This window comes from Stenella coeruleoalba (assembly GCF_951394435.1).
Source record: "Stenella coeruleoalba genome assembly, chromosome: 3".
NCBI classification, from domain to species: domain Eukaryota; kingdom Metazoa; phylum Chordata; class Mammalia; order Artiodactyla; family Delphinidae; genus Stenella; species Stenella coeruleoalba.
The window spans coordinates 156,427,293-156,449,948 of NC_137148.1; the positions used below are offsets into that span (position 1 = coordinate 156,427,293).

At 50.2% G+C, this 22,656-nt stretch overlaps 1 protein-coding gene across 3 annotated transcripts in view; it reads left to right on the forward strand.

Annotated features, from left to right (window-relative positions):
- Positions 1-22,656, forward strand: part of TBC1D9B (TBC1 domain family member 9B) — a 47,016-nt gene that overhangs the window by 9,952 nt on the left and 14,408 nt on the right. For 2 of the 3 annotated variants that reach the window (XM_079918149.1, XM_079918150.1), the window contains exons 4-12: positions 2,242-2,470; positions 3,498-3,756; positions 5,258-5,465; positions 7,953-8,165; positions 17,908-18,069; positions 18,381-18,531; positions 19,015-19,229; positions 20,993-21,110; positions 22,258-22,543. In XM_079918149.1, coding sequence (XP_079774275.1) covers positions 2,242-2,470; positions 3,498-3,756; positions 5,258-5,465; positions 7,953-8,165; positions 17,908-18,069; positions 18,381-18,531; positions 19,015-19,229; positions 20,993-21,110; positions 22,258-22,543 — 1,841 coding nt within the window. The remainder of the gene's footprint in view (positions 1-2,241; positions 2,471-3,497; positions 3,757-5,257; positions 5,466-7,952; positions 8,166-17,907; positions 18,070-18,380; positions 18,532-19,014; positions 19,230-20,992; positions 21,111-22,257; positions 22,544-22,656) is intronic. The other variant, XM_079918151.1, reaches the window with a different exon arrangement.

The window sequence follows — 22,656 nt, forward strand, 5'->3', positions numbered from 1 at the left end:
AGAAAGCCCACGTGCAGCAACGAAGACCCAATGCAGCCAAAAATAAGTAAAATTTTAAAATAAAAATTAAAAAAATAAATAAATCAGGGTTAAGAAAAAAGAGAGTAAGGGGACTTCCCTGGTGGTCCAGTGGTTAACACTTCACCTTCCAATGCAGTGGGTGTGGGTTCGATCCCTGGTCCAGGAGCTAAGATCCCACATGCCTCGTGGCCACAAAACCAAAACATAAAACAGAAGCAATATTGTAACAAATTCAATAAAGACTTTAAAAATGGTCCACATCAAAAAAATCTTAAAAAAAAGAGAGAGAAAGAGAATGCCATAAACAGCTTTAAGCCCATAATTAGTAAGAAGTGAGACAAGATGGACACTCTTAAAATAATATGTTTTAGTTTCCAGTTGCTACTGTAACAAGTTACCATAAACTTAGTGGTTTAAAACAACACAAGTTCCTTTTCTTACAGTTCTGGAGGTCAGAAGTCTGAAATGAATCTCACAGGCTAAAATCAAGGAATTGGCAAGGCTGACTCCTGGAGGCTCTAAGGGGAGAATCTGTTTCCTTGCCTTTTCCAGCTTTCAGGAGCTTCGTATCCGTGATTCTTGGCCCTTACCTTTCTCTTGAATGCCAGCAGCATGGCCTCTTTAGTCAACCAGTCAGTCTCTCAACCCTTCTGGGGATTGAGATGTAAACATCTTTGGGGGGGGCTATTATTTGGTCTACCACATAATAGAACTTAAACTGAGACTCACAAAGAAATAGCAAACTTGAATATGCTTAAAACTATTAAAGAAATTGAATCAGTAATTTAAAATCTGCCCAGTGATTTTTACAGTCTACTTGTATCAGCAAACAAACAAAATCCCAGTCCTGTGGGCCAGGCCGTTCATTCCCATTGGCGAGGACCATTACTCCTGAGTAGAGGCCAGCGGACAATGCAGAGCAAAATGCAAAGCAGAGTGTCAGCCCCTCTGCTCCCTGCTTGGGGGTCTCCCAGGTGCAGCTGAAGGAGTGGGGAAAGGGGACTGCCAACTGAGACCCAGGAAGGTGGCCTGAGGGACAGGGTGCCGTGATGGCCCACAGGCTGTCTGGGGCCCACCTTTCCACTGGTGGGGCCCCTTTCCCAACCTCCCAGTAGGTGCATTTGAGGGAAGCAGAAGACAAGGGCAGGGCCTTAGTAACAAGAAGGGTGCTTTGCCAGAGCCTCTTTCCCAGACATAGAGCTAATTCCTGCAGTAGTGTTCTGGGGAGGCACCAGAGGCAGCTTGAGAGAGAGAAGAGGTTGGAGTTGCAGCTACAGTGGTACTGGCTATACTGAGATGGAGTTACATCTTACCTTTGGGTCTTCACCCAAACTCCTGGCTGTTCTCCCTGCTCATGGTTACAGGAATTCGAGGCTGCCAGGAGGCTCAGCAGAAGCAGCAATCTGGCCCACAGCAGTTGCCTTGAATTACTTTAGCTTATCAAGTCATCATCCTCCTGGAAAATCTGCATGTACATTTTGAGCCAAATGCACTAAGAACCTGTTTTACCCCAGGAGGTTTGGGGTTGGCTTTGTGGCCCAGGGTGATGTCTCTGGGCACCCTGAGCCCAGTGAAGATGCTGGTGGGATACAGCATAGATATGCCCTGAGTTGGTTGGCCCTGTGGCTGATCTCTGGACCCTGAACTGGGTAGGTCCTGAGCTGGGTGGGTCCTGCAGCTGGTCTGTGGGCCTTGAGCGGGGGCAAGAGGCAGAAGCCCCCTGGTATGTGGGGGGGGAGTATCAAGTACAGAAGATCCTCCAAGACATTGTCACAAGAAATGCACGTCACAGAACAGTGCCACAGCAAGTTCCCATTTGGGCAAAGAAAGAGGGGAAAGAGCAGATTGCATGTATTTGCTTAAAGGTGCATCAGTGCCAGCCTGTCTGGGAGGAAACCAACAAAGTGGCTACAACAGCAGAGGAGATGGAGACTCCCTTCTCACTGAACACACTTTTTTACTACTTGCATTTTTTTACCATGTTTATGTATTATATTTTTCAGATATTTACATTAAAATAGCTAAAATGTAAATTTAAAAATTCCCTTCTCTGATCCAGTAGAGATAATAGCTCAGGGAGTTAGGGGAAATTGCCCAGCATCTGTCTGGCCAGAGCAGACGACAGGCCTACCTGCTTGTGGCCCTTGGGCCAGCGACCAAGAGTCCTGGGTCCCACCACTTGAGTTCCCTGCGGGAACCAGTCCCCTTGTCCTCCTACAGGGCATCATCGCAGAAGAGAACAAGAACCTGCAGCCCCAGGGAGATGAGGACCCTGGGAAATTCAAGGAGGCCGAGCTGAAAATGCGGAAGCAGTTTGGGATGCCCGAGGGAGAGAAGCTGGTCAACTACTACTCCTGCAGCTACTGGAAGGGCCGCGTGCCCCGGCAGGGCTGGCTCTACCTGACCGTCAACCACCTGTGCTTCTACTCCTTCCTGCTGGGCAAGGAGGGTGAGTGCAGGCAGCAGGAGTGCCCCCTGTGTCCCCCCTAGCCCCAGTCCCCCAGCTGGCCCTGTCATCCTCAGGGCATCCTCCTCTGCCCTCACCCTCGACCTCGCCTCTATAAAGTGTACCGCCTCCCCAGACTGTCGAAGTTCCTGAGGGCTGTCCCTCCTCGGCCCCCGGATATTCTGTCCCCACATACCCACCAGAGAGTCTCCCCAGAACCTAGTGGCCCATGACCAGAACTCCAGACTTGAACCAGGCATCACCGGGCTCATGTATACATCAACTAGCACAGTTCTTCACGTAGTGACTTTCTGCACAGGGCCTCCCCTCTTTCAAGTAGAGTGCCGGGCACCCATCATCCCTGAGCGGCTCCAGGTTACATGGTGCCTTGGACGTGTGCCCCTGCAGCCACCTGCTGCAGGTCCCTCCCCACAGGAAGCCCTGGCCTCAGGACAAAAGGCAGACTCCCAGCCAGTGAACTCTGCTGCATGTCGCCCCCAGAAAGAGCCCCCAGGGCTTTAGCTGCTCTCAGTGTGGCCTTTCCTGGGCCCAGCAAGGCCGGCTCCCAGCCATGCACACACACCTGTCACAACCTCCCCTGCCTTTCTCCCACCTTTGCATCTTCTCATCAGGCAGGGGCCAGCATCCTCTCTGTGCTGGTCACACCATGTTGTGACTTGTTCCCACATCAGTGCACTCCCACTAGGTGGGGCTTCTCAAGTCCAGGGTCTCAGCTAGCTCACCTCTGTTTGTTCATTCATCTCATCCTTTAGCCATTTGGTGGGCAAACCCAGGAGATTCTCGGGGCTGGGCACTGGGTTGGCCCAGGATGGCCCAGTCCCTCCTCGTGGAGCTGGTGTCCCAGCATAGCTAGGCTCAGGCATGGGGCCTGGGGGTGGGGAACGGGCAGGCAGTAGATGCTGCCCGCTCCCCCACATGGGTTCCAGGGCCAGGCAGGAGTCAGGAGCCTGCCTGCCCAGCCCTCCAGCTGGTTTGACCTGATGGTGTGTCTGTCCCCTCTGGTGTCCAGTGAGCCTGGTGGTGCAGTGGGTGGACGTCACACGGCTGGAGAAGAATGCCACGCTGCTCTTCCCTGAGAGCATCCGTGTGGACACCCGGGACCAGGAACTCTTCTTCTCCATGTTCCTCAACATCAGCGAGACCTTCAAGCTCATGGAGCAGCTGGCCAACCTTGCCATGCGGCAGCTACTGGACAGCGAGGGCTTCCTGGAAGACAAAGCACTGCCCAGGCCCCCCCGGCCGCACAGCAACATCTCGGCTCTGAAGCGGTGCGTTGTGCCTCCCCCACCCCCAGCAGGGACCTGCCCTCCTCACCCTTCACAGGCTCCCTGCGTGTAAAGGGGGCCAGGTGAAGGGGTGGTTTTCGATAGTGGGGAGGGCACCAGGAGATTCACAGAGGCGTCGTCCTGAAAAACCTACCGCTGACGCTGACGTGGAGGGAGTTCTTCATGTATTACTTCTCAAAGCCCTGGGGTGGGGAGGCTCTCACAGGCTCCTTGGTCTCAGACAGGAAGCTGAGGCACAGGGAGGTAGAGCAGCTTGCCCCAGACCCCAGTGCCTTAGCTCTAAGTGAGCAGTGGAGCCCAGCACAGGCGCCCCACCACGTCAGCCAGGGCATCCCCAGAGGCCTCTTCAGGAAGGCTTCAGAATCCCAGCTCAGGGTACACCGCCTCCATCCCGCCATGATTGACAGCTCTTCTCAGGACCCCTGGGCCCTGACCCCAGGCCCCAGGAGACAGCCCTGCACAGGTCTGAGGTCTCTGCCACCCTGTCTGTGGGAATTGGTAGACAGAGGAACGATTCACTAGGGCTGGCCCCTCCAGAGCACTCTGTTCTCGCTCTTCCATTGCAGCTTAGGGGAAACCTGTAGGCCAGCCAGGAGCTCAGATATTCCCTGAGCCCCTGGGGCCCACAGCCAGATTCACACCTGTGTGTGCAGAGACTGTGGCCTAGGCCCAGACTCTTGGGTGCACCTTCAGGACCAGAATGCTGTCCAAGGATATTACTTTCCTGATGCAAGTGACACGGTGGCTTTCAGAACCTTCCAGAAAGAAAATGAGTAGGGCCGGACTTGATAGTCTCTGGCATTGTCCATCGAGGTGTGCCTGCCAGGCCGAGCTCAGGCTGCTAGCGGCCCCCATGGGGCTGGGAAGAGAGAGATGTTTACGAGGACAGGGCCACCGCGGGGGCGAGGAACAGGCTACCGGGCCCCTGCCTCACACAGCCATCGGACTGGCGAGTGTGCATTTCCGTTAAGCAACAGCACCCTGTGTTTTTTTCTTTTGGCTGCACCACGTGACATGTGGAATCTTAGTTCCCCTACCAGGGATCGAACCCATGCCCCCTGCAGTGGAAGCATGGAGTCTTAACCACTGGACCGCTGGGGAAATCCCAGCACCCTGTGTTTTAGTCTTGACTCCACACCTGCCTGTCGGGAGGCCTTGTCTGAGTTTCTAGGTGGGGCTGGTCTTCCTAGTGAGAAGCGGCAGGGTGGGTGCAGGCACCCTCTGGGCACCACCCACCCTCAGTACCGAGCATGCTGTTTGTTGACCACTCCTCTGCTGGTCATACGGATGTCCACATTTTACTACTTGACCATTCAGCGTGCATGTGTTATTGAACTCTGAGATCCCTGGGCACAACTTGCTCACAGGAGGACCCCCACGAGCCTGAGTCCAACGTGGAAACCGAGGGCATGAGGCCGCCTTGTGAGTGTGCTAGCCCCAACTCTTGTCTGCTTTTCTATCTCCCCCACCTTGGTTTCACCAGAGACCTGGACGCTCGAGCCAAGAACGAGTGCTACTGTGCCACGTTCCGGCTGCCCGGGGACGAGCGCCTGGACGGCCACACAGGCTGCACCCTGTGGACCCCATTCAACAAGCTGCACATCCCTGGCCAGATGTTTATCTCCAGCAACTACATCTGCTTTGCCAGCAAGGAAGAGGATGCTTGCCACCTCATCATACCCCTGCGGGAGGTGAGCCCTAGGTCCTTGCCAGCTCTTCCCTCTCTTACCAGGGCACGTGGCCAGGACCCCAGCCCAGGAAGCCCCTCAGGATTTAGTGATGTAAGTACAGAGGGCACATGGTGGTTCATGTGCTCCCCGAGCACCTGTCCTGTACCAGGCCCTGGCGGGAGTGGGTGCACTGGATGCCCCCTCAGGGATCAACCTCACCTGGTGAGGAGATACGGTGGGCTTTGGCCTGCCAGCACAGCTCACAGTGGGACATACGAAAACCTCAACAAGGACCCACACCTCCCTGGTCAGAGCCCAGTGGCCTCCTGCAGGTGAGTGTCCCCTAGTCCTGCCTCCTTGGGCCTTGCAGTTAGACTTTGGCAAAGCCCTGCTTTGGCTGGGCTTGGAGGACTCTGATCCCGCCCCAGCCCCATGTTACTCTCAGGGGCCACCTCACTGTTCCTCTCCTGACACCTGCCTTGGCTGTGGCTCAGGCTCTAGCAGAGTCATCGGAAGTCAGCCCTTTCAGGAGTGGGGTCAACTGTCACCTGTCAAGGGTGGGGTTAGCTCTCACCTATCAGAGTTATTTTTTCTCCAGTTTCTTGGGCTTCCACAGTGACTCTGGTAGAAACAAGGCCATTTGTCCTGTGCTGCCGTGAAGGTGTAGACAGTGAGGGAGAGCCATCCACCCCTCCAAGGCCTCCTTTTCCTCATGGCCCAACAGGGCATACTGGCTGTTTAATTGAGGTTTAAGTGAGGTTCTTAAGCTATAAGCTAAAACACAGTATTTTGTTTCTATTTAAAATGTAGAGCAGTGGGACCTCCCTGGCCTTTGTACAAATCCCTGAAGTTGCAGGTATTGTTGCAAACAGGTGTGAGGTAGTGTGCTGCCTCAGTTTCCCCAAGGGAAGTCAGAGGCAAAGGACTTAAAGGAGCCACAGCTCCAGGCTCAGGGACTCAGAGCTGGCCCCTGACCCCTCGCTCTCCTTTGGCACTAGGTCTGTGGATTTGTCCTGGGTGCTGTACTGATCTGACCCTGAGCCCTGGGGGCTGACTACAGGGTCATGTTAGGCCCAGCTCCATTTCTCCTGATGAGTCCTGACATTCCTGATGGCAGAGAGCTCTGGCTGAGCCAGGAAGCTCTTGGGATGGGGCTCTGCAGCTGGTCCTGATGGAGGCCCCTGCCCAGCACTGACCTCAGTATCCTAGCCAGGGGGCTTCACAGGGGCTCCTCACTCATGCCAGCCACACTCATGTGTCCACTGGGCTCTTGAATTTGCACTCCCAAATCTCATCCTCGCCTCTGGAAGTGACACCCCTTCCATCCGTTTGCTGAGGTGGAAAGCGGGAGCCATCCTTGATTCTGACCTGGCCTCATTCCCACATCCTGACCATGGCATGTCCTGTCAGCTTGCTCTCCAGAGCATGTCCCTTCCTCTCTACAGCCACCATCTAAGACAAGCTGTCTCCTTGGCTCACCTCAGCAGTACCTTGTCTCCACCTAAGGCTTGAGGACCTATCCTTTAGATCCCATCCTTCCACAGCAGCCAACATAATTTAAAAATCTGCTCACCCTGGGTAGAATCCTCCGGTATCTTCTGTGATTAGAAGAATCTCCAGTTGCCACACACAGACATGCAGGCGCACACACACACACACACACACACAGAGAGAGACACACACACAGGCACACACACACAGACACACACACACACACACACACACACACACACACACACACACAGCCCACCCCTTCTCACTCTGCCCCAGCTTCTCCGGTCTTTCTTTGTCCATCACGCCAGTCCAGCCCCCTCCTCAGGGTGGTTGCTGGCGTCTCCCCTAGCTCTTCGTCTGGCTGCACCGGGTCTCAGCTCAGTTACTGCCTCCCCAGAGGTGCTTTCAACAGGAAGCAGCCCAGCGGCCTCCCAGCTTGCCCTGTGGCCCCCACCAGCCCTGGTGACCATGTTCATTAGCCTGCATGTCCATTGTTTGTACCCACCCCAGGCTGCAGGCCCTGCCCCCTAAAAGCCTATCCTATGCCCTGCACACTTGTACTGCTCTGTTCACACACCTCACAGTCAGAACTGGGCCCAGGACGCACATCAGGAAGTGCTGAGGGAATGAGTGCTCAGGAGGGCTTGCAGGCAGGGCTGCTCACTGTGCTTTAGGGCAGGGACATGACTGTCCATCTTGGGGAAGCTGATCAAGGCCAGCAGCTGGGCTCAGGCTTTACATTCTGTGTCACCATCCTGATGATGGTCCTGCAAGGCTGATATGTTCACACCCATCAACAGCTGAAAAAATGAGGCTCAGACATGCATGTAACTCACACAGCAGCAAGCGGTAGAGTCAGAATATGAATCGGCCAGGCCTGGAGAGCCCCTCGTCCACTCCCTGCCCCATGCCTGAGAGAAGACGACCTAAGCCCACCATGCTCTCAGCTTCACAAAACCATCTGACTTTACATCCCAAGATACAGACCCCCAAATGGTGTTTTTGTCTTCTCAGGTGACCATTGTGGAAAAAGCTGATAGTTCCAGTGTCCTGCCCAGCCCTCTGTCCATTAGCACTAAGAGCAAAATGACCTTCCTGTTTGCCAACCTGAAAGACCGCGATTTCTTGGTTCAGAGGATCTCTGACTTCCTCCAGAAAATGCCATCCAAGCCGCCAGGCAACAGCAGAGCGGGGAGGAAAGCCAGCATTGTGGACTCAGCCCCAGAGGTGAGAGGGCCCTTCAGAGCAGTGGGGTGGGGGTCTGGGCCAGGAGAAGAGCCCAGGCAGCCCTGTGGTACCTGCCTTGGGCCTTGGGTGGGGAGGGTCCCCGCTTGGTGCAGGGTGGAAAACCTAACCCAGCCCCAGTCTCAGGTGTCCTGGCCACACACGCGATGCCTAGGGTCACAGCCCTCTCTGTACGCCGAGACGTGCCCCAGTCCTCCTGAGCGTCACCCCTGCCTGCCTCAAGTCCTATTCCACATAAGAAGGCTTCTCTGCCTGGCCCAGCCACCCTCATCTCTGTCCCTTATGAACTCTGCTGCACTGAGAGCCCTCTGTTTAGGCCTGTCCAGCTTGTGTTTATTTACCTGTTGGGAGATTGATTTCTCCCATCAATCTTTCTTACAGGGTTACCTTTTACTGCAATCTTTTTACTATACCAACAATATTAACAATAATTCTTTAACATCAAAAACTTGTATTTACATTTCCCCAGATGCACATGTTCTTTTTACAATTTAGTCATTTGGATTGAGGTACATATAGGTCATACACATGTTACAGTGGGTTGGTATAATCCCTTTTTATCTATAGGTTTCTACTCCTCCCTCTCTCTCTCTCTCTCTTTCTCTCTTTCTCTCTCTTTCTTTTCTTTTCTTTTCTTGCAGTATTTTGTTGAAGGAATTGGGTCATTTGTGCTATAGAGTTTCTCGCAGTCTGGTGTTTGCCGATTGCATCTCTTGGAAACGCTTAACGGATTCTTTTGTGCCCTGGTTCTTGTAAGTTGGTGGTTTAGTAATGAGATCCAGCTTAGATTTGGATTCAATTGTTTGTGTTGGGGAGTGGGGGGCAGGTCCACTTGTAGGCAGGATTGAGGTGCTGTGTACTTCCACCAACAGGTATGCAATACCTGATGATGTGCTGTTACCAGTCATTGACAAGCATTGCCTAGATAATTCATTAGGTAACTCATTAGGATTGCAAATGGGGGCACTCTAATTCTATCATTCCTTCTGTTCATTAGCTGGAATATTTCCATATAGAGAAATTTACCCTCAACAACTATTTGGTTACCATGAGGCACAGTTCATATAGAAAAGGCAGAATAAATCTTTTTTTTATTTACCAGTTGTTAAAATGATGAATTTGGTTTTCAAATATCCTCAAAATATGACCAATTCAGTTCTTTATGTTTACTTTTTAGTATAATTATGAACTTACAGATTTAAGCAACTTGATGTGTTTCAGTCCATGACAGTTATTATCCTCATTCCATCTGTGACCAGAGGAAGCTTATTCAGGTGGCATCTGAGTCCTTTTGACATCACCCTGGCCATGTTTGATCACTCCCTTGCTTCTTGGTATCTTGGACAAGATGTGTGTGCTATTAACAATCTGGATTTGTGAAAACACTTCATGATTAGAAGAGTCCATATAAAAATCCACATATCTGGCTGCTCTGGAAAAATCAGGGGCCCTGACATTACAGGGCCCACATTCCCACTGAGTGGCATTGGAGCTGAGTGGTGGCATGTACACTTCAGCTCCCCAGAACCCCACCTGGTGTGGCCCATGAAAGCCTTTAAATTTTTCACCCCTGTAATCGATGCTCAGTCAACTATTAAATAGATAAGGAATGGAAGGGAAGGGAGTGGGCAGAATCAGTGTGCAGTGGAGACATTAAGAAAGGTTTCTTAGAGGAGGTTGGGCTTGATCTGGGATTTCAAGAAACAGTGAGGTTGGATTGGATGAAAAGAGATGTGAGCAGGAATGTTGAGCTGCCTTCTCAAGGCACAGTGCAACAAATGACAGGGCCTGACCAGCCAGTGTAAGCTTGGCCCAGTGGCCCCTTCCAAGCACCTGCCCTTCGTTCACCCAACACATTTTGTTGCATTCCCAGTAGGTGCCAGGAACTCTTCTAGGCACTAGGAATAGAGCAGATTAGACAAAATTCATGCCCTCTTAGAGCTTATATTCTAGTGAGAGAGACTGTCCATAAGCAAATAAACATACAATATGTCAGGTGGCAATAAGGGCCAAGGATAAAAATAAAACAGGGTGAAAGGATCAGGATTGCTAGGGGAAGCGGGGGGCTCTGATCAAGTGGTACTTGAAGGAAGTAAGGGAACAGCCCTAAGGTATCTGGGGAAAGGGTATTCGAGGCAGAGGGAATGGCAGGTGCTAAGGCCTGGAGGCAGGATTGAGCTTGGCACAGGCTGCTGAGATGAGTGGAGACAGGGTGCAGGTAATGAAATTAGAGAGGGAGTGGGAAGCCAGGTCATGTAGTGCCCGTAGGCCCTTGGGAGTACTTAGCTTTGACTCTGAGTGAGATGGGAGCCAGTGGAGAGTTTGACCAGAGTAGGGACACAGTCTGTTTATGTTTTAGTAGAATTGCTATGGCTGTCATATTGAGAATGGAATAGAGGTGTAGCTGCCCAGTACAGTAGCCACACGTGACTATTGAGCACTTGAAAGGCAACCACACTGAAATGTGCTGTAAGCATAAACTACACACCAGAGGTGGAAGATTCAGTGTGAAAAAGAGAATGTAAAATATCTTGATTTTTTTAATATTGATTCCATGTTGAAATGATAATACTTTTACTATATTAAATAAAATATATTATTAAAGTTAACCTCACCATTTCTTTTATGTTTTTTAATGTGGCTACTAGAAAATTTTAAATTATGTGTGTGGCTCTCATTATATTTCTCTAGAACAGAGCTGGACTAGAGAGTGACGAGAATAGAAGCAGAGATGAGTTGGAAGGCTCTAACAGTTTTCAGGACACAAGATGATAGAGCCTTGGTCAAGGGTGGTAGCAGTGGAGTTGGTGAGAAGTGGTTAAATTCAGGATACATATATATATTTGTGTGCTTATGTGTGTGTGTGTGTGTGGTAAAATACATATAACATAAAATTTACCATCTTAACCGTTTGTCAGTATACAGTTCAGTAGTATCAAGTATATTCACACTGTTATGCAGCCATTACCACCATCCATCTCCAAAGCTTTTTTCATCTTGGAAACTGAAACTCTGTACTCATTAAGTACTAACTCCTCATTTCCCACCCTCAAGCCCCTACCCCCAGGCCCCAGCAATCACCATTCTACTTTCTGTCTCTATGAATTTGACTACTCCAGGTACCTCATATAAGGGGAGTCATACAGTAATGTGATCGGCTTTTGTGATCGGCTTATTTCACTTAGCATAATGTCCTCAAGGTTCATCTTCATTATAGAATCTGTCAGAATTTCCTTCCTTTTTAAGGCTGAATACATACGTGTGTGTGTGTGTGTGTGTGTGTGTGTGTGTGTGTGTGTGTATACATATGCCACATTTTGTGTTCATGGATTGGAAAACTTCATATTGTTAAGATGTTAGTATTACCCAAAGTGATCTATAGATTCAGGGCAATCCATTCATCTTTTAATGGACGTTTCAGTTACTGTCACCTTTTGGCTGTTGTGAATAATGCTGCTATGAACATGGGTGTTCAAATATCTCTTCAGACCCTACTTTCAGTTATTTGGGGTATGTACCCAGAAGTGGAATTGCTGCGTCATATGGTAAATCAGTGTTTAATATTTTGAGGAATTGCCATAACATCTTCCACAGTGGCTAGACCATTGTACACTCCTATCAGCAATGCATAAGGGTTCCAGTTTTTCCCCATCCATTCCAACACTGTTATTTTCTGTTATTTTTTACAATAACCATTCTAATGGATATGAAGTGGTATCTCATTGTGGTTTTGATTTGCATTTCCCCAGTGATTAGTGACATTGGGCATCTTTTCACATCTTATTGGCCATTTGTATATCTTCTTTGGAGAAATGTCTATTCAAGTCCTTTGCCTATTTCTTTTAATCGGGTTGTTTGTTTTTGTTGTCATGTTGTAGAACTTCTGGATATTAACCTCTTATCAGATACATGATTTGTAAATATTTTCCCCCATTCCATGGATTGCCTTCTCATTCTGATTGAGGATGATTGTGTCCTTTGATGTACATAAGTTTTAAATTTTTATGTAGTCCAATTTATTTTTCTTTTATTGTGCTTTTGATGTCATATCAAAGAAATAGTTGCCATACGCTTTTCTTCTGTTTCGTTCTAAGAATTTTGTAGTTTTAGCTCTTACATTTAGGTCTTTGATCCATTTTGAGTTAATTTTGTAAATGGTATGAGATAGGTGTCCAAACTTATCATTTTACATGTGGATATCCAGTTTTCCAATGCCATTTGTTGTACAAAAAACTATCTGTTCCCCGTTGAATGGTCTTGGCACCCTTGTCAAAAATCAGTTGAACGTATGTATTGCAAGATTTATTTCTGGGCTCTCAATTCTATTCCATTGGTCTGTATCCTTACACCAGTACTATACTGTTTTAACTACTCTAGCTTTATAGTAAATTTTTAAATCAGGAAATTTGAGACCTCCAACTTTGTTCTTTTTCCAAGCTTGTTTTGGCTATTTGGGGTCCCTTGAAATTCTATCTGAATTTTAGGATAGATTTTTTTATTTCTGCAAAAATGTCATTGGGATTTTAATAGCAATTGCCCTGAATCTATAGATCACTTTGGGTAATATTAACATCTTAACAATATGAAGTTTTCCAATCCATGAACACAAAATGTCTTTCCATTTGTTTGCATCTTTAATTTCTTTCATCAGCATTTTCTAGTTTCCAGCATACAGCATCTGGTCTTTCACCTACTTGGCTAAGTTTATCCCTAAGTATTTTATTCTTTTTGATGCTATTGTAAATAAAATCATTTTCGTAATTTCCTTTTCAGATTGTTCAGTGTTAGTGTACAGGATATAATTCGAAGGTAGATCTGAGAGAACTGACGAATTAGATGGAGGGTATGGGATAAAGAAGGGTTTACAAAAAGATGACCCTATAGTTTTTGGCCTGAGCAGCTTAGAGAATAGAATCACCATTTAATGACATGAGGAACAGCAGTTTTGGAAGGAGCAGTCAAGAGTTCAGTTTGGATCTGAGGTCAAGTATCATAAGAACTAAGAATTGACTACTGGAGATGGCAAGTAGAGGTCACGGTGGCCTTTTCAAGAGTTGTTCAGTGGAAGAACAGGAAGAAAAGCCCGGTGGAGTGGCCTTCAACGGGGATAAGCTGTTGGTTATTGGGGTAGCTTTTTAAACCTTACCAAATTTTCCATTAAAATGCACAAAGCAACTTTAAGAGTAAAAATAAAAGCCCACAGAGAACAGCTTTAACAAAGCCAGGTGAAAGGGTATCTTACAAACCCCAGACTACAAGTAGGTGAGGCCAGACCACCAACTGCAGCATTATTCTACAGATACAGAATCAGCAGCTGTGCTGTGGTAGTGGAGGGAAGAGAAAAAGGGTTCTGACAGTCCCAAGAGCCAAGGAATCCAGAAATCACCAAAAATACTTCCCCACACACACCCTCCTCAAAAGAGACTACCCACTGAACAGAAACCTCAGCAAGTGACTAAGAGAAACCACCGGTGAAACTGCAGGCATATTTCTCAGGCTCCAGCTCACAGATGAGTTAACCAACAACGCAAAACATGGGAATCCACTGACGAGCTAAGGGAAGATCAGAGAATGCTAGGACAAATCTGAAACACCCAACAAAAACTCCCTTCCAAAAGGAAAGAGCCCTCCCTGAGGAAAAAAGAGCTGGAACTGAGCAGGGCAGGAATACTGAGGAGTAAAGAGAGAGAAGCTTCTGACACTAGAGGAGACAGATCAGGAAGTCCTGGAGGGGGGCTCCATAGAGAGACTGCACCAGAAGACAGACCCCCAACTGTACAGTGCAAACAGCTACCCCATACATACAACATCCTCCTGTAAGTACAGAAAAAAAAAAAAATTTGGGGGGGCAACCAGTCAAGAAGGACCAAGTCATTTATGAAGGAATGAAAATCAGAGAGGCATCAGGCTTTTTTTTTTTTTTTTTTTTTTTTTGCGGTACACAGGCCTCTCACTGTTGTGGCCTCTCCCATTGCAGAGCACAGGCTCCGGACGCGCAAGCTCAGCGGCCATGGCTCACGGGCCCAGCTGCTCCGCGGCATGTGGGATCTTCCCAGACCGGGGCACGAACCTGTGTCCCCTGCATCGGCAGGCAGACTCTCAACCACTGCGCCACCAGGGAAGCCCAGGCATCAGACATTTTGATAGCAAAATTTTATACAAATAGAGTAACATTTTGTAAGATATACAGTAAAAAAGCTGTGACCCTAGGATTTTCTGTCTGGCAAACTGATGTTCAGGTATCAAAACCACAGACCGTCAGGAGCATGCAGGAATTCACAGAAGCTATCAGCTTTTGAGGCATCTAATAGTGAACAACCTCAGACAACCAAGAAATGACGGAAGAGGCTTTGGCAGAAGGTCTGGTGGGAGCATTGAATGTATCTAGCTGTAGAAATAGGACTAGATAACAAGGATAAAGGTGACAAGTCATGTGTAATTTTATATGCTCTGAATACATAGAGTACAATGAAAACATGAGAAAAGAAGGTATGGAAAGTAGAATAAGCTCACTGACTGCCTTATTAAGTAAGAGCAAGGTATATCACTTTCAATTATATGTCGGCAGGGAAAGGAGTGGAGGGGGAAGATCAGGGCTACTCGCTAATTTTAGTATTGCCCCTAGGAGGGAGTCCAGTGTATTAAAAAGAGGGGACCCAGGGTACTATATAAAGACATTAGTATAAAGGTAACTGTTAGAACATAAACATACATTTTCTGACACTTTCTCAAGAAAAAATTGGAAAGAGAGGGAAAGGATACAGTGAGTTTAGGCAACTCTTTCCAGAAACTTTGTAGAAAGGCCAGCTGAGAATCACAGGGGTCCCTTCAGGGTGTGACTTTGTAATTGGAGTGTGACGTATATACTCTAAAGTGCATGGATCCTAAGTGCACAACTTGATGAACTTTCGCAAAAGTGGACATAACATGTGAGCACCACCCAGTTGAAGAACGGGGAGGGCTTGTAGGGACAACAGCATGATTCTATGCTGATGGTAATTAATCCAGTGGAGAGGGGCCAGTTGACAGAAGAAGGTCCTGGAGGCGAGAGCGGTAGGATCTTGGGCTCGAGTCGGGGGAGAGTTGGGCCTGGCATGCGTGGCCACAGTTGTGGGAAGGTGGGCCGGTGGGGGTGACCGTGGATGGCTGTCAGATTGCTCCTGCTTCTGCTTGCTCAGTTCAGTAGTTGGCAGTAGGAAGTGAGGAAGATGGATGGTTTGGGAGGTTTGCACTGGAAAAATGTGTGAGACAGTTACCAAGAGGAAGGAGAGGGAGACTGGATTCCCAGGCAGTATGGGTCTGTGAGCTCACCATCACCCCAGGAACCTGTCTGTCACGAAGGATGGTTATTGCTGAGGTCACATCCTCGAGTCAATCTCCTTTCCGGCACTGAGGTTTTTGATTCTCTGCAGTGCTCTGTGGCCTGCAAGTCCATCTGTGTCCTTGTTCCTGCAGGGAACCTCGAGCCAGAAGCAGACTCTCTGCATCAGGATGCTTGGGGTCTGGACTGGGGTCATGTCCCTGGATTCGGGCAGTTTGTCATGAAAATGTATTTTAGTTGATCTAAAATCCATTTTGAAAACAGCCAGGGGCAGAGGGGCAGGCTGTGGATATGAACTTAGCAGAGTTCTCTTTTTTTTTTTCCTTTTTATTAAAAACAGTTCTACTGAGGTAAATTTGATATACAATATGCTGTACATATTGAAATAGCACAGCTTGATGAGTTTAGCATGTGTTCCCTGTGAAGCCATCACAGCTGTGGTACAGGTTCTCATGTGGAACACAGAGAGGGTGAAAGTCTCGGGGGAGGCATCCAGCACCCCTGCTTGACCACAGCCAGTGGGATCAGAGCTGACAGGCACAAGGGCAGAAACTCAGCTCAGACCGGAGCACGCAGAAGGGGAGCTCACTGGCCCACGAAGCCAAGAAGTCCACACAGTTGGCCGCCTATCATCAGAGCTGGGCTGTCTCCACTGGATGAGTGTCATCCCCGGGGCGTGTGTGGCACCAGCATGGTGGTGCAGCCCCTGCACCCTCCGTGGCTCATCCTGACATTCCCTGCAGAGTGGTCGACACAGTACCCGAAGTCCCCGCAGGCATGGGAAATGCTAATTAGCTTGTGGCCACCACCGCAAACCTCAGTGGATTCCACAAAGTGTGGGTCCAAGAGTGGAGAGAGATGTGTTGCGCCCAAAAAAAATTGGAAGCCACTGCTGGCAGAAGGAGAAGTGGATTCAAGGGAGCCAGTGACCAGTGTCCACCCAAGAGCGGTGTTGTTCCTACTGGTGGGCACTTGGGGAGCGAGCTGAGAGGAGGACAGACAGAGTGGGCACTGACTCTGTTCCACCTGACCCCCGGGCTAGGGAACAAACTCCCTGCCCAGGCCATTGCCCACGGCAGTGAGCTCACCTTGAAGTCAGGTGCCTGCAGGTAGAACACAATCCACAAGCAGGGGCAGTTGCCTGGTGTCACCCACACTGTACCTGAAGGGTACTAAGGTTCCAGAAAGCCAGGGGAAGAACCCTGAATGTTAGGGCTTGCTTTTAGACCTTTGTCCTTGATGCCCCCCTTTTCTTCTCCCAGCCCCATATTGCCCCCCAGTATGTTCCCAGAACCACCCAGGATCCATTTCTCTTGCTGTTTGGCCGTCCGTGCAACAGGAAAGCAGATTCCCAGGTTCCTACACTGGAGAATGGCCTACAGCCCTACCAGAGCCCTGTTTATGGTTAGAGATGGCCCACAGGTGGGGACCCCCTCCCCACACACCTAGTTCTAGGCATATGTCTTTATTTTCACCTCCCAAAGCCCCACAGCCTTGTTGCAAGTGTGGCGGACTGCTAAGGAGAAGCCGGTTTTGAGCTGCACAAGTGTCCGGAAAGAGGTGGTGTGGCCCAAGAGATGTGTGGCCACTGTAGACCACACCACACACCAGGCAAGTGGCCCAGAGAGAGGGAGCCTTGCGGACAGCCACCAGCCCTCAGAGTGCCTGGGGGCCCCTTCTTCTTTGAGGGGCCCTTGAGGGTACAGTGGACAGGTAGCCTGAGGGAGGGAGGAGAGGAAAGAGGACTCCTTCCCTCACTCAGCTGTCACTGAGGGCACCCGCAGGAGGCATGTCCTCAATTAGGACTCTGTCAGTCTCAAAAGGGTGAGGCAAGCTGTCAGCCTCCGGACGTACTGGGTGAGCAGGCCTGATGTCACCCTGCCTCTGCTCCACTTTCCCCTCCATGCTTGGGCTCCAGTGGAGGCCCCAGTGCTCTTTCCCAGCACTCCCCACTTGAGCCAATCACTGTGTCCAGGGGCCCCATGGGGCAGCGCTACAATGGTGGGACCCAAGAACAGTCCGGGCAGACGCCACCAGCAGCTGTCCCTACAGGGCTCGGCAGGGTCTGCACCCCAGAGGCTGGAGCAAGAAAGGCATCACAGGGAGCACCCATGAGTGCTGCCAGTCAAGCCCTTGTAGGGGACACAGAGTTCAGGAAGGGGCACGTGGAGCTGTCTCCTTGCGGTTTCTTCTCTCCTGGCCCTGACCTCACAGAGAGGGCCTGACAGGATGAGCACCAGAACCTGTCCCTGGTGAAGGAGGACAACACAGGTGTGTGTCTGGCCAGAGAGGATGTAGGGCTGAGCCACAGCATGGCCTCCTGCTCTTTCGCACACGGCCACCCCGCAGGCAGTGGGGCAGTTCACTCGCTCAGTGCTTTCCTTCCCATGTTGTATTTCCCAGTCTTCCCCAGCTCCTCAGGAGGTGTCAGAACAGCCTGCCAGCCCGACCTCACCCCTCGGTGGCCTCCAGGGGTCCCATGCACAGGAGGCTCCAACCGCTTCCCAGGGCCTGCTCAAACTCTTCCAGAGAAACACGCCCATGGAGGACCTGGGAGCCAAGGGGGTAAGCCCAGACTCGGGGCTCCACCACCATGCAGGCCAGATAGGGGGAAGGGCAGGGCCAGTCTGCGGCCCTTGGGTGACGATGTGCAGTGCCCAGGGACACCCTGAGTGACCTGTTCAGAAGTGCTGGTCATGGGCTTCAGGCCTCTGCAGGGGGTCCCGTGTCCCTGACGCCCGAGGGTGATGCCGTGCACAGCCCAGCCTGGGCTCATGGCATTTTCGCCACAAGCCCTTGGAGGAGAGGTGGAGGGCCTGACACCTGCCTCAGCACTCAGGTCGCATTCACAGCCCCCCTGTCTGCTGTTCCCCCAGGCCAAGGAGAAGATGAAAGAGGAGTCGTGGCACATCCACTTTTTTGAGTACGGGCGCGGCATGTGCATGTACCGCACCGCCAGGACGCGGGAGCTGGTGCTGAAGGGCATCCCCGAGAGCCTCCGGGGGGAGCTGTGGCTCCTCTTCTCTGGTGAGCTGCCCTGGCCTCACGGCCCCACAGCCTCAGCCTCCATGACCCCCAGTTGGCCTCCTGAGTCGGCCAGGCAGGAACCACCAGCCTTTAGAGGGCGAGAACATGTCTCTCAGCTGTAATGAAGCTCATGTGTGCCAGGAGGGGCATTCCGGGGAGCAGAAACCAGTGAGGCGGTGCCTTCCCACCAGCAGTGGAAGGCAAACAGGCCTCCTGAGGCCTTCTTTCCTTGGGTCAGGCTCTGACAACATTCACACCCTTGGCCACTTGGATGGTTTCAGGAGGGCAAGTCAGCCATTTGAACTTGGGTGGGGTGACTCCTCTCAGAAGCAATCATGAGGGAAACTCTGCCTGGCACCTCTTAGTTGGCCCCAAAGTGCCACTACTCTTCTGCAGTGCATTGACGTCTCCACCCTGCCCTGTTGCCCTCGAAGTCCCGGGAGGGGAGGAAGAGGGAGACAGCTACCAGCTGTGTCTCCACAGGGGCCTGGAATGAGATGGTGACTCACCCTGGCTACTATGCTGAGCTGGTGGAGAAGTCCACAGGGAAGTACAGCCTGGCCACGGAGGAGATCGAGCGAGACCTCCACCGCTCCATGCCCGAGCACCCTGCCTTCCAGAATGAGCTCGGGATCGCTGCACTCCGCCGGGTGCTGACTGCCTACGCTTTCCGAAACCCCACCATTGGCTACTGCCAGGTACAGGGGCTTAGCAGGGTCCAGAGACAGCATCTCCCACCAGAAGCTCACAGGAGCACCTCCGCATGGCTCTGGGCCTAAGTGATAGCCCCACACACCTGTGACTGTGCCCTGTTCCCCCCCCCAGGAAGATCCTAATCACAGAAAAAGATGAAATTAGAAGCAGTGTTCATCGCTCACCTTATCCCCTTGCCACGTATGTGCTTCTGGTCTGGGTCCTGAGGCGTTTGATTGTTTTGTGTGTGTGGTAAAATACACATAACATAAAACTTGCCATCTTAATCATTTTAAGTTTACAGTTCAGTGGCATTAGGTATATCATTGTACAACCATCACCACTATCCATCTCCAGAACTCTTCTTCATCTTGCAAAATGGAAACTGTACCCATTAAACAACTCCCCTGCTTACCCCTGGCAACCACCATTATCTTTTCTGTCTCTATGATTTTGACTAAGTACCTCATATAAGCATCATACAGTATTGTCTTTTTGTGACTAGCTTATTTCATTTGCATAATGTTCTCAAGTTTCATCTATGTTGTAGCATGTGTCAAAATTTCCTTCCTTTTTAAGGCTGAAGAATATTCCGTTGTATGTATACAGCGTGTTTTGTTTATCCATTCATCATCCATGGCCACTTGGGTTGCTTCCACATTTTGGCTGTTGTGAATAGTGCTGCTATGAGCATAGGTGTACAATATCCAAACCCAGTTCTTTTGGGCATTATACCCAGAAGTGGAATTGCTGGATCATATATTTAATTTTTTGAATTATGAGAGTTGTCATAGCATTTTCCACACGAGCTGCACCATTCTTCATTCCTACCCACAATACACAAAGGCTATAGTTTCTCGCCACCCTCACCAACACTGGTTATTTTCTGGTTTTTTGATAGTAGCCATCGTAATGGTATGAGGTGGCATCTCACTGCAGTTGTTTTTTTTTTAGTTTTTTTTTTTGCGGTACGCGGGCCTCTCACTGTTGTGGCCTCTCCCGTTGCGGAGCACAGGCTTCAGATGCGCAGGCTCAGCAGCCATGGCTCACGGGCCCAGCCGCTCCGCGGCATGTGGGATCTTCCTGGACTGGGGCACGAACCCGTGTCCCCTGCATCAGCAGGTGGACTCTCAACCACTGCGCCACCAGGAAAGCCCCTCACTGCAGTTTTGATTTGCATTTCCAGAGGCATTTGATTTTAAATCTAGTGGGCATTTTCATGACCAGGTCAGATGGCTTTCTGTTTCCCTATGACTGCCTCTGGATTTCAGAGAAATCACTTTTCTGTAGGACCAGTGTTCTGCAGGACATATTGCCAGTGCATGGAAAACCAGTGTGCTGGCTCTAAATCATTTTTAAGATAATTTGCCGCCATTGATGCTTTTTCTTACAAGCCTTGGTATCAGCTCAGGCTGTGCATGGTCACTACTTTGCCATGGCCTCCCTGCAGCCATGTGGCCATTGCATGCAGCTCACTCACACATCCTTCTGGCCCCGTGCTGCACCTGTGACACCAGACACCACCCCGAAGAAGGCCTCGCCTTCTCGGGTGTCCGAATGCCTGCAGGCCCAATTTGAGGAACTTGATTGACCGTTTTGGTCAAATTGATTTCCTGCAAATTGTCTTTTGGCACATTGCCCAGAGTTGGGTGGAAGAGTTTGTTGTTACCAGGCCTGCTGGTAGAGGAGGATGCATAGGCCACTTGGTGGGGGGGGGGGGGGGGGGGGACAGCTCCATGACACCCCCTACCTGTCTCTGTGCCCATAGGCCATGAACATCGTCACCTCAGTGCTCCTGCTCTATGGCAGCGAGGAGGAGGCATTCTGGCTGCTGGTGGCCCTCTGTGAACGCATGCTGCCCGACTACTACAACACCAGGGTGGTTGGTGAGTGCCTGAGACTGGCAGCTCCCTGTGGGGGTGGCAGGCCTCCCTGGGCCAGGTCTACATTCAGCACATCCCACAGGTGAGCTCTTGGAGGCCTCGCAGCCTTGCCCCAGGCTGCAGACAGTCACAGGTTCCGCTCCATAGATTAGGAAGCTGCTAAATCTTCACACAGCTGAAAAGCAGAGAGCCAAACACAGACCCCAACCGTCTCTCCCAGACTTTATGCGATTCCCTAGGAGTTGCCGGCAGTGAGAGAAGAAGTTAGCTTGGGGCCTAAATTCACATCCATCTAACTCTTCTTAAACATTTTTATTGTGGAAAATTTCCAGTATCACAGCTAGAGCATATAGTATACCCCCATGTCAACTGTTAGGAACTCACAGCCAGTAGAATCTGTGTTATTAAATGGAAGTGCACTTGCAAATATATTTAATTACATATATAATTAAGTCTGTTATTCTAAAATGTCCTTCCCTTACTGTTTGCTTTTGGGGGTTTCCACTCTTGGGGTCCTTTAGAATTGCATCTGTTCACAAGCTTCAGGTCAGTACACACACAAGCTACTGAGATCACTGTTTACTTCTTTTTATGGTTTGGTTTTTTTGTTTGTTTTTGTTTTTTTTTTAATTTTTCTTATTATTTTATTTATTTTTAACATCTTTATTGGAGTATAATTGGTTTACAATCATGTGTTAGTTTCCGCTTTATAACAAAGTGAATCGGTTATACATATACATGTATCCCCATATCTCTTCCCTCTTGCGTCTCCCTCCCTCCAACCCTCCCTATCCCACCCCTCTAGGTGGTCACAAAGCACCGAGCTGATCTCCCTGTGCTATGCAGCTGCTCACTGTTTACTTTTGACGCCCTAGAGAGAAATTAGTATTTCCCAAAAATAAAATCCAAGTATAGTGGAAGAAATCGTTTTTTCACACAGCGATTTGGAAGTAGTAGAAAGGAAACTTACATAATTTTTTCCGTTCTTGTTTTCTCCACCCCACCTGCCCCCCTCCAGCCCTCAGTTGTAAGCAGAGCTGGCTGGGGACCAGGTGAGCTTCTTGCAACTCAGACCCTGGGGTCCCACATGAGGGCCTGCCTGAGTCAGGGGTGTGAGCTCACCATTCAGACTCCTTCGTTCTCTACCTAGGGGCCCTGGTGGACCAAGGCATCTTTGAAGAGCTCACGAGAGACTTCCTGCCCCAGCTCTCCGAGAAGATGCAGGACCTGGGGGTGATTCCCAGCATCTCGCTCTCCTGGTTCCTGACCCTCTTTCTCAGCGTCATGCCCTTTGAGAGCGCTGCGGTCATTGTTGACTGTTTCTTCTACGAGGGCATCAAGGTGATCCTGCAGGTGGCCTTGGCCATCCTGGATGCCAACATGGAGCAGCTACTCGGCTGCAGCGACGAGGGCGAGGCCATGACCGTCCTGGGCAGGTGACTGAGCTGGCCTCCCTCCTCCTGCTGGGGAGCTGGCCAGCACTGACTGCAGCACCCCACCCCTCCCCAGCCCTATGTGCTTCTTGGTCAGCATCCTGGGACTGTACCTA